The 11,672-nt window shown below is 30.9% G+C and overlaps 1 protein-coding gene across 1 annotated transcript; it reads left to right on the forward strand.

Moving 5' to 3' along the window:
- The first annotated feature begins 6,917 nt into the window (after positions 1-6,917).
- On the forward strand, positions 6,918-11,378 carry LOC124827614 (putative NADH kinase). Its single transcript, XM_047300705.2, has 5 exons — positions 6,918-7,113; positions 8,721-8,966; positions 9,093-9,173; positions 10,557-10,708; positions 10,817-11,378. The coding sequence occupies exons 1-5, from the start codon at positions 7,033-7,035 to the stop codon at positions 11,175-11,177; spliced, it is 921 nt and encodes a 306-aa protein (XP_047156661.1). The 5' UTR covers positions 6,918-7,032; the 3' UTR covers positions 11,178-11,378.
- Positions 11,379-11,672: the final 294 nt, after the last annotated feature.

Raw genomic sequence — 11,672 nt, forward strand, 5'->3', positions numbered from 1 at the left:
GTCTAATTCATTTATAAGAATTTATATATTTATGATCAGTAGAAGATAGTTAATAATTTGGATCACACACACACACACACACACACACACACACACACACACATATATATATATATATATATATATATATATATATATATAATTTGTTAATGGGTCAAATTACAAATATTAAAACTTAAGAAAAAGTAAACTACAGATGTTATATGAAGAAGTCATGGTCTTCTGTAAGCATGTACAATTTTTTTTTTCTGTTTCTTTCTTTTCATCTCATCAGTTTCGAAGGGAATTGAAAATTGCTTTATCACGAAAGAGTTTATTGCTCATTTATAATTGATATGATTTGGATTCATAATCTAACAAAAACATTATTTACAAAGGAACTGAGGTTGCAAATAATTTTCCAACTAAGAACACTTGTTATAACTTCTCGCGTCATTGTTACTTTTAATCTTTTTCCAACTTAGTTTCAGTTAGACACAAAACCAGAATAACCAAACTTTAGATGTGATTGCCGAGAAATTCGTTATAATGGTGAAATAGCCACGCCCTCATGCTAAGCAGTTTCGTTTGAGAGCATATTAAGAAGCTAATAATAAGAATATTTGTAGGATAACTTCATTTTGAAACATGTTTGTTTCAGGTTAATTAACATATTTTCCTCAGTTTCATGAAAAAGAAAAAGAGGTATGTTCTAAACACTAGTCAATGCATCAAAATATTTACCTTTCTAGTAAAGGATGAGTGAACTTGATTTCAGACATTTTACAGCTTAGTTCAGAAGTTGGTGATTCAGAAGTTGGTGATTTTGAAGCAGCATAGTTTCTGTTATCTCAACATGGCCAAATTTTTTGTTCTTTTAACAACTAGAAAAGAAAGAAACATAAAGATGCTGAAGGAGTAAACACATTATATTAACAAATTGTTGCTATATCTTGTCAAACAAGACCAGTAGTTATAGAGAACTCCTGGTATCATTTTCTTGGATGCAAAAGTCTGACCAACTTTAAGGTATGAAAAGTTGTGATGAAGAAGAAGAAGAAAATGACGATGATGAGTATGAAGAAGAAGAAGAAGAAGATGAAGATGATGATGACGATGATTGAATGTTAGATATTTATTGTAGCAAATTTAACTAGGTTTAATAGCCAATTTAGTCCCCACTTTGGTTGAAAAAATCTCAATTTAGTCCCTCGTTATAAAAGTGTTTTACATTAGTCCTAACTTTTAAAATAGTGGGTCAGATTGGTCCCTTTCGTTAAATATAAGTTAACGAAATTAATGGATGATGATATGACACAGCTTAAAGCTGATGTGTTAGATTGGTCCCTCGTTAGCTTTAAGTTGTGTCACATCATCATCCATTAATTTTGTTAACTTATATTTAACAGAAAGGACTAATCTGACCCACTATTTAAAAGTTAGGACTAATTCAAAATACTTTTATAACGAGGGACTAAATTGAGATTTTTCAACCAAAGTGAGGACTAAATTGGCTATTAAACCATTTAACTAACATTTCAAAAACATTCCAATTGAGTTATGCAAAATACCAGCTTAAAAGTTATATGCAATTATTTTACATTCACGTTAACTTGTACTGATCCTTCCTTAGTCTTTTTAGTTCTTTCACTTTATTTGTAACCATTTCAATGCAGTCATGACAGGAGAAGGTTCAGAACGTCGTGATAAAAGAAAGGGGGTAGCAAGGCCTAAAAAGAGGCAACGACAGGCACCAAAGTATGTACTTAGGGTGCCTGTTACACTACCTATCACTGCTGTTGTCAGTCCATCATCCGTGGGCCCTTCTCCTACCCCTGTCGTACACCCTCCTCCTACCCCTATAATACACCCTCCTCCTACCCCTGTAGTACACCCTCCTCCTACCCCTACAACAAACATTCTTCCTCCCCTGTGATTATTACCCCGTTCCTCCTCTTGTGATTATTACCCCCACTCCTCCCCTTGTGATTATTACCCCTATTGCTCCTCCTGACCCTACTTCTATACCTTCCTCATCTTCTATACCACCTTCTGAGACTGCCACACCATCTGCTGATCCAGATTTAGCTAGTGATGGTGATGGTGTTGACCCGCCCCTCCATGATCAACCATGGATTGAGCCATATGGTAAAGGGTAAGACTTTAATCCCTTTTTTAACCATTTTATGTTTAAAGTTTGTCTTACTTCAAATGAATTTTATTTCTTTATATGAAGGTTTATTCCATCCAGGGTTGCTTCCCAAGCCATCAGTCGATCAATTAAGCAACAATATTTGAATCCATGGCCTACTTGGGAAGCAATACCTATAGATGACAAAAAGTCATTCTGGGAGCGTTTTACGGTGAAGGTGCAGTGGAAACCTGAACATGAAACTCAAATACACAGAAATTTTCACATGAAAGCATCTCATCGGCTGTCAGAGATGTTTAGGGATGCCCACAATGCAGGGCAGCGCCCTTACTGGTTGGGCGAGCACATTTGGAACTCTTTACTCGCTCATTGGAATTCAGCAGAGTTTTGCAATAAGTGTGCTACAGCCCAGAGGAACAAAGCTTCTGAAAAGGGTGGCACCCTGCGTACTGGTGGGTCGATCACGGTTCATGAGCATGCCGTTTGTATGGTAAACATTCAATACTTTTGTGTTTCTTTCATAAATAATTTATGTATTTTCTATTTCATGTACACTTCTAACTATAAATTCTGTTACAGGCACAAGCTCTAGGATGGGCGGTCCATGTTGATGAGGTCTTTGCATAAACTCATGTTCGGAAGGGCACTAATCAATTCGTTGATGAAAGATCTCAGAATACACATGTAAGCAAATAACAATGGTACTAATATTAATTTCTCATTATGTTATTGTATCATTCCCTAACATTGCTTTTAATGTTTGAACAGGAAGAATTTTCTACGAGGCTTTCACAGATTAGATTTGAACATGGGTCAGCTCCTACACTAGATGATGCGACTAATGAGGACGACGACATCCGTAGGACATAGTGTTGGGTAAATGTCGTTGGTGGGAAGAAAAAGGGATGAGTGTACGGTGCAGGACAACTTGCTGCAAACTATACAACATGAAGAGGAGGTACTCTAAAGCACCAACCTTCTTCTTCCAACACTACTATTGAAGAGACCATTGAGCGCTTGACATAGCTACTACAACAACGTGACCAGGAAAATCATGATTTGAGAGAAAATTACAGTGACTTGAGAATCGAGTTTACAAACTTCAAGTCCCTGATCATGAGAGCACTGCTTGATGCTTCAGACATTCATTCCACTGTCCCTCCGACTCAGCCACGATCCTCCCCGTCACCCATTGTCCCTCAACAGCCCACATCAGTCCAGCCCACACCAGTCCAGCCATCTATAGAGCAACAGGATGATGAAGATCATTCTGATGATGAATATGTAGATTATTAGTTTTATTTTGTTATTGAACATAGTTGTTAGAACATTTTTTATTTTACATTATGATTCTCTTACATTACATTTTCTAGATGAACAATTGTTTTATGTTTTATGTTTTATGTTTAATGTTTCATTTACAAATACAAGTTCTTAAATTTGAACAATACAAATGATGTTATTATATTGTTGTTTACTCTATTAATGATTGGATGACTTTGGAATGTATATTATGGAGGTTTGTCTGTGGTTTGAAATTGTTATACAGGTCTGTCTATGATGTGAACATGTTATGCAGGTTTATGTGGTTGGATAACAAATACAAATATCACTTAATTCTGCCTGGTTCTTACCGAAGGCTTTTGCCCTTTGGTAATTATCGAGGGCTTCTGTGATTTACCAAGGGTTTTTTGACCGTCTGTAATTACCTTGTACCGACGGTTTCTGGCTGTTTTCGAGGGCTTTTGGCCTTCGATAATGCCCTTCTTTTTTGTAGAATATGAGTAATACTTGTATATCAATGCATGATCAAGGAATATGAACAATTGATCACCTGATAGATCTATATTCAGATTTTAGCATTCATAATAGATTCAATCAATCACAATTGTAGTTCAATCCCAATATGCTCATTTAATCGAATCAAATGTTTCATATATATATATATATATATATATATATATATATATATATATATATATATATATATATCTTAATTCAAAAATTCAAATTATATTTAACAATGTCAATCATATGATATTGTTCTCAAAACAGAATATCATTCATTCAAATAGAGAAATAAAGAAACAGATTGCTCAAAGACAAATCCTTATAGTTTACTTCTAAAGTTCATTTTGTATATTTCTTAAAAAAACTTAACTTTTAGGATGTATTGATGGTTCTATAGGAAGAATAAGTCCATATTTCTGAAATTTAATTTGCAAGGTTTCCTTTAGATAAATTTATCAAATTTACTCGCAAGTGAAGCAAATTTCCTCTTCAATCATTTCATTTGATGAGAAAACTATGATTTAATCTTCAAAAAAACAGGTAAAGTTTTTAAAATTTATTTTATTATAATTTTATCTAGAGTGGGCATAATTAATTAAATTATACTAAACTATGAATTATCTATACTATTTTGCACTATCAAAACTAAACTACTTTTTATTAAAACTGAATTATACTTATTTGTAATTCAGTTTAAGAAAACTGAACTTCTTTTATTAATAGTTTAGTTAACTACTTCAAACTATGTACCTACTGCATTTTACTTTTGCTTGTTTAATTGTTTTGCTCTTTTTCTATTTCCAGCAACACAAACATAAAAAATAAAGGCACGGTGTGTATATATATATATATATATATATATATATATATATATATATATATATATATATATATATATATATATATATATAATTTAGATTTTATTAATTTTTTTTTTACTGCGTGAGACAATTTTTTTTTACTTCATTTTAGGTTCTGGTAAGTTTTAAGCTTAAAAGATGAATATATATATATATATATATATATATATATATAATATAGATAAATAAAAAGTTAACTATTATTATAATAATTATTAAAATAAAATAATATTATTAAATTTATACTAAAATAATTATATATTTTAAAAAAATTAAATTTTATTATACTGTAGTTATATTTCAAGTGGTAATTATTTTTATAACTTAATAAAATTAACTATAATTGTAAAAATTAAAACATAAAAGTACTTATATAAGTAAATAATTATAAAATATAATATTGTTTATATATAAGAGAGAGAATTCAGAAAAAGGTGAGAAGAGAAGAAAGATGAAAGCTTTTATATTAAACTAGATAATAGTTCAAATAAAAATATTTCGAATAAGGCAAAACAGAGATAAATAGAGATATTTTCTGGAGATTAACTTTTTAATCTATATAAAATGATATATAAAATAATTTATATTATTAAATTAAACTATATTTAATATGAGAATCAAATTTTAGACATTTTATATTTTTAAATTAATAATAAATAGTTATAGTTATTAATTTAATTTTAATAATATGACCAATAATATTTCATTAATTTTTTATAAAATTTTTATTATAATTATTTACTAATTTTAATTATATAGATTTATAATTTAACTTTTTTAAATGCTGTAATATTATTCAATATTAATTTGTTTGTTTGTCATTATTAAAAAAAAAACAAATTGAACTAATTCTTTTATGCTCTGTTAGCTTTGAGGTGATACACTGTAGAGAATGGTTTGCGCGGATATTTAATTTTATGTTCGCTTTCATGGATTAGCCTGGATTTGTGCAGATGGATTTGGAGGATATAAAAAAATTTCATAGAAGAGATTTGGAGGTGATTATAATAAAAAGTCATTTTTATCCTTGGTATGAAATAGTTTTTGCAGGTAGGTGCATGCATTGCTGTAATAAAAATATCATTCTTATGAGATTTGAGTAGTTTTAATAATAATATATAATAATAATAATAATAATAAAACTAATAATAATAATTATTATAATAATATTATTATTATTATTTCAATTTACTAAATTATAATTTCTTTTTACATTTAAAAAATATTTTTTTTTATAAATATTTTTACAATTATATATAACATTAATAATTATCATCTTATATTACTTTTACTATTAAGGGTATTTTGATAATCTTTAATTTTTACCAATTAAACAAATTTTTTTTATCACATGAATCAAATCCTACAATAATTCTCACAAACTTTAATTCTAAATCCACTCTCATTTACCTTCAAATCCACTCAAACAAACAACAATTAATTTACCCTCAAATCCTCTCAAATCCATCTACTCACTCTCTCTCAATTCCTCTCCCCCAAGTGAACACACCACGGATGAGATAGAGAAGAGAAGAGATTGCAGACATAACTACTAAGTGAAATAATGTGCTTCCTTTGAGTTTAAAATAATACACTACAATACAGTTTAAAAGAAAAAAAAATAGTTTAATTCAGTTTAATTGAACTAATTAGTTTAGTTCAATTTAAACAAATTAATTTTTGGTTTAATATAATTTTTAAGAATACTCTCTAGTACAGTTCATTTTGCCTACCTCTAATTTTATCCACTAATTTATATTTCTATTTTATCTTTTAACTGTTGATTCATTTTCTTTGTGTTTCATGCTAAATGATTGAAGAGGAAATTTACTTCACGAGTAAATTTACTTCACGAGTAAATTTGATAAATTTATCTAAAGGAAACCTTACAAATTAAATTTTAGAAATATGAACTTATTCTTCCTATAAAACCATCAATATATCCTAAAATTTAATTTTTTTATTTAAGAATTATACAAAATGAACAGTACGAAATTAGAAGTAAAAATCACTTAAGCCTGGAAAGTATAGTCTTAAATTGAAATAAAAACATGAACTATTAAAATAAGAAAAATAAAAATGAAAAGTAATGTGAGAGAAGATGTTAAGCCTTAATAACAGGTAATAAAAATTACATTAATTTAGAAAGAACAACCTAGGCGAAGAAGAGGTATTGTGCTTGTGGCGTGTGGTGTGGCCCTGCAATTGCAAGCTTTTAAGGAGAATTGAGAGAGCTAAAAGCAAAAACAAATGGTGATGAAGAAGATGAGGCTATTACTGCTGCTAAAGCCCTTCAGTGTATCTTCACCACCTCCCCACACCCCCCCTCAGGTAACATTGCCTCCACCCACCATCTTCCCTTTTCGTTTCATCACCTCTTTCACATGTTTGTATAATTCCCCGTGATGGTTTTGTTTGCTTGTTTGAAGATTCATTTAGGAAACAATAGGTGAAGGGTTTGTTACACACTTTCCAATATGCACGCATACTGCTTGATGAAATGTTAATTTGGGGTTTGTTTGTTTGTGCTTGGTTGGAAACTTGTATTCTAAAATGGGTAGATGGGAAATAAAAAAGGTCCTACATTTTTTCCTACATTCCTGCTACAATGCCATTTCCCTGCTGCCCACTTTCATTTTAACCTAGAAAAAGCTTTAGTTGAATGACCAACGCTTCTTTATACGTCCTTCATCTTGTAGGTAAAGTATTGGTGGTAATTTAATTTCTTATCAATGAATTAGAACAATAAAAATAGCTGTTTTTGTGTGTGAAATGTATTAGGTGCGAGCTTTTGTCAGAAGAGTTAATTTTGACCATTTAATAATAAGATTCTTCTTATTGAGAAAAAACTAGAACTACAAACGTAGAATATAAGTTCATATTTTGATCATGTAAGCATTAGCTTTTAATCTTAACTATTCTTGTATGGCTCTATGACCCAGATTTATAGTCCACCTTTTTTACAATGACAAGAGTTCTCACCTCGTACACCGTTCACCCTATATAATGAAGAAGGGATAAGATACCAATAAGCCGTGCTTTCATTACTGACGAAGTATCTAATAACTCAGCCCTTATATATATATATGTGTGTGTGTGTTTGATGGTATGATACACAAATAGGTGACATGTATCAGATATGATATGTGTTTGTCGTGGTTATTTTGGAAATAACAGGATGTATACATAATTTAAAACGTATAACAATTCATAAAACATAATAAATATATAATTTCAATTATGTGGCCCAAACATGACATTTCTTAGATATTGCCAAAATAAAAAATTATAAATTATTGTCATCATGAAAGTGCTTCAAAGATTGAGTTTTTCATCGATAAGCATATTAGAGTATTGGATATAGATAAGTTATTGAAGTGTAATGCAAATTCTAGAAGACTATAGAAAAGCCTAAGATAGAAGTATTAAAATGTAATAAAAGTTCTGGAATATTGTAGAAAAGCCTTAGATAAGAAGAAAAAAATCAAGAACATTTTACATAGGTAAAAATCTAGGACATTTCACATATGTTTTGCCTAGCATGTTCTAGAATAATCTACGGGTCTATAAATACCCATGTTCTCTACCATTTGAGGTAAGACAACATCTATAACAACTAAGACAACTAAAACACTTCTTCCAACTACTACTTTCACATTTTACTATCTCCACATTTTCTCTACATTTCACTATCTTTACATATTCTCTACCCGATCAATTATTCCTTTCACAACCTCAAAATACTAACATAAGTATTATTTGATACGTTAAACAAATCAAATTGCAATATTGGTGCATTTGATATGATGTCTTACTACATCCTTATTTAATATGGAGTGCTTTGAGGATTTTTGCCATATATTTTTGACATGGTATTTTTGGCATGATTGAGATGTTTATAGAGCAATTTAAAATTTGAATTGTTAGGAAAATTGCAGATTATACAGTTCTTGGAGAATAGGCGTAAGGTACACCATGATGCAATAAACTTTTGTCAAGCTATTTTGCGAAAAAAGTCAGTTGAATGGAAAGCTGTACTGCGTAACAACTTGTTGCCAGCCATCAATGATGTGGATCTAGTTGTCACAATTGGTGGTGATGGAACTCTTCTACATGCTAGCCATTCATTGGATGACAAAATTCCTGTTCTTGGAGTGAATTCTGACCCTACACGTATTGATGAGGTATATATAAATATAGTTTTGGCTTTGCTATTGATATAGCGTCTATGTATATATATTTCATTTGATCATCCTTTGATTATGAAAATAAAGAAACTAGGTTATTTAATCAAATTCCATTTGCAATAGGTGGAGCAATGCAGTAGTGAATTTGATGCTAACAGAAGCACAGGCCATCTTTGTGCTGCTAGTGTTGAAAACTTTGAACAAGTAAGCTTAGCTCTTGTCTACCCATATAGGAAAGATTATCAAGTAAGCTTGCTACTCCTTGAGGTTTAGCAGGAAGCATGTGTAGAATGAAGTTTTATAATTCAGTAACTTGAAATATTCAATTTTTTTTTGACATTGTTGTTAATTATCACAATCATGAACCAATAATTACTCCTTTGAAACCATTTTAATCATTATACTCTGACGTGACTAACCAGCTCAAAGCTGGTTTAGCATTGAGTAGAGATAGGATTGATTTGGGATTCAAAATGTACCTCTAATCAATTGTGAGACTTGAGAATTAAACTTTAAAATAATTCTAGAGGGCTTAATTGATCCCTCTCACAATCTTCTATTTATAAGAATAAATTGATACAAAAGTACATGATAAATAGGGTAACCCTAGACACAATATAATCATGATAAATAGGGTAATCCTAGACACAATATAATCATGATAAATAGGGTAATCCTAGACACACTATAATCATGATAAATTAGGATAAATATCCTAACAGTGAGAAATGAGACAAGCTTGCGGTGATGTCTGTTCAACGTCTATTCCCTCCTTTGTAAGTACAGTTTGGTGCAGCTTTCAATTTTATGACAAAACCTGTAATTTTGTTACCATTGTAGTCCATAAGTTGATGAGCTGAAAGCCTGCAGCACAAGTGGCAAATATCTTTTGAAAGGGAGTCCATTCATAGAAAAAAAAGTTCCTAAATATCTAATTTCTCTATCTTAAGCATAACAATTTGTTGTTTCCTTTCCCATATTAAAGTTTTGGTATATCACCAATTTAGTTATTGAACGTGTGACGCATTGCAAATTTAATCTTTGGAAAAAGGAAAAAAATCTAATTTAGTCCCCGAATGTGTAAATTATCTTCTACTTTTAAGTTGTGAGAATATTGTCATTAAAATATAATTTTGAGGATAAATTTGATACTAAATCATAAATTGTTTTATTATTAAATTATAATATTGAGAGACCAATTTGTATATTTTACACATTTAGAGATTAAACTTTTATATTCTTTCAAGAACTAATTTGTCAACGTCTTATATTCAAGGATGAAATTGGTCATTTAACCTAAAGTTTTCTTGTTAATAATGTTACTCTATATTTTTTGACTTCAACTTTTGGATAAATGTTCAGCTTCAAATGCTTATTTCTTGTAAAAAAAAATGGGACAAATTAAGGGATATTCTCTCGACTTGTAATCTAAGCTAAAGATTCTTCGTCTTGTATAGGCAATTGAAAGGTGAAAAAGTGGGACAAAGTGTAATATACATATTAGGAATTAGAAATGATTTTCTTCTTTAAATTTTGTTGGTTTCAATATAATATTTCATCTATCCAGTTTTTTAAAATCTTTTTCAGGTTTTAGATGCTATACTTGAAGGTCAATTTCTTCCTTCCGAATTAAGAAGGACCATGATATCTGTTAACGCACTGCACTTGTCAACTTATGCTCTCAATGATATCTTAGTTGCACATCCATGTCCTGCCTCGGTTTCCAGGTTCTCATTCAGGTACATGATCATTCCAGTGAGAAATTAAAACTCAACTCACATTTTCTTAATTTTGTCTCAGAGGTTTTATTCTCTGTAATGAAGCCAACTAAGCATATATTTTTGTAGAATCAAAGAGGGTAACAAACCATGTTCCCCTCTCGTTAACTGTAGATCAAGTGGTCTACGTGTTTCAACCGCTGCTGGTTCAACTGCTGCAATGCATTCAGCAGGTGGATTTCCAATGCCAATTTTATCTCGGGATCTCCAGTACATGATAAGGGAGCCTATTTCAACCGAGGAAGCCTCAGATCTTATGCGTGGATTGATCAAAGATGATCAAACATTAGTTGCTACATGGACCTGTAGAAAAGGAGTGATATATATTGATGGTTCTCATATCTATCATACCATCCAAGATGGGGATATCATTGCGATATCTTCCAATGCACCAGTTCTGAAAGTTCTATTGCCTCGTCATCTGTTATAGTTAGAGAAGGCGACAACTAAATTTCACGGCATATCCTCATCCGGAGACTAAGCAAATTTTGTTGGAGTATTAGTGCTTTTAATGAAAAATATAGGCCACATGAGCTGACATAAGCTTGTAATGTTCCCATTCGTTAGTAAGGGTTGGGCCACAAATGCAATTCGAAATCTCATGCATTGATATCGTGGCCATAAATTTGAAGCTGACTTGACTTTAGATTTAGGAAGTTAAAACACAAAAAATTTTCAAATTACGAAAATAGGCAAGTTGTGGGGGTCCATACGACTTCAAATGAAGAAGTCGTGCTTTCCTGCATGAATTCGCCGTCGTGCTTTCCTGCATGAATTCGCCCTGACATCGTGGTCAGAGGTGAAGTCGTGCACCCTAAAAACGACTTTAAGGCATGGTAATTGATTACAAATCAATTACCGTGTGTTGTAATCGATTACCACGTCTTTTTTCATAAAAAAAAAAAATTGAAGTCGTAAGAGGGTT

Source organism: Vigna umbellata, chromosome 7 (genome assembly GCF_029865625.1).
Source record: "Vigna umbellata cultivar VRB3 chromosome 7, Vumbellata_1.0, whole genome shotgun sequence".
In the NCBI taxonomy this organism is placed as follows: Eukaryota; Viridiplantae; Streptophyta; class Magnoliopsida; order Fabales; family Fabaceae; genus Vigna; species Vigna umbellata.

Bases quoted from the DNA above. Each gene is read 5' to 3' on its own strand.
- LOC124827614 (XM_047300705.2), top strand. From the start codon at position 7,033: ATGGTGATGAAGAAGATGAGGCTATTACTGCTGCTAAAGCCCTTCAGT. The intron at 7,114-8,720 runs GTAACATTGCCT...GGAAAATTGCAG, and splicing joins CTCCCCACACCCCCCCTCAG to ATTATACAGTTCTTGGAGAA. The intron at 9,174-10,556 runs GTAAGCTTAGCT...AATCTTTTTCAG, and splicing joins GTGTTGAAAACTTTGAACAA to GTTTTAGATGCTATACTTGA.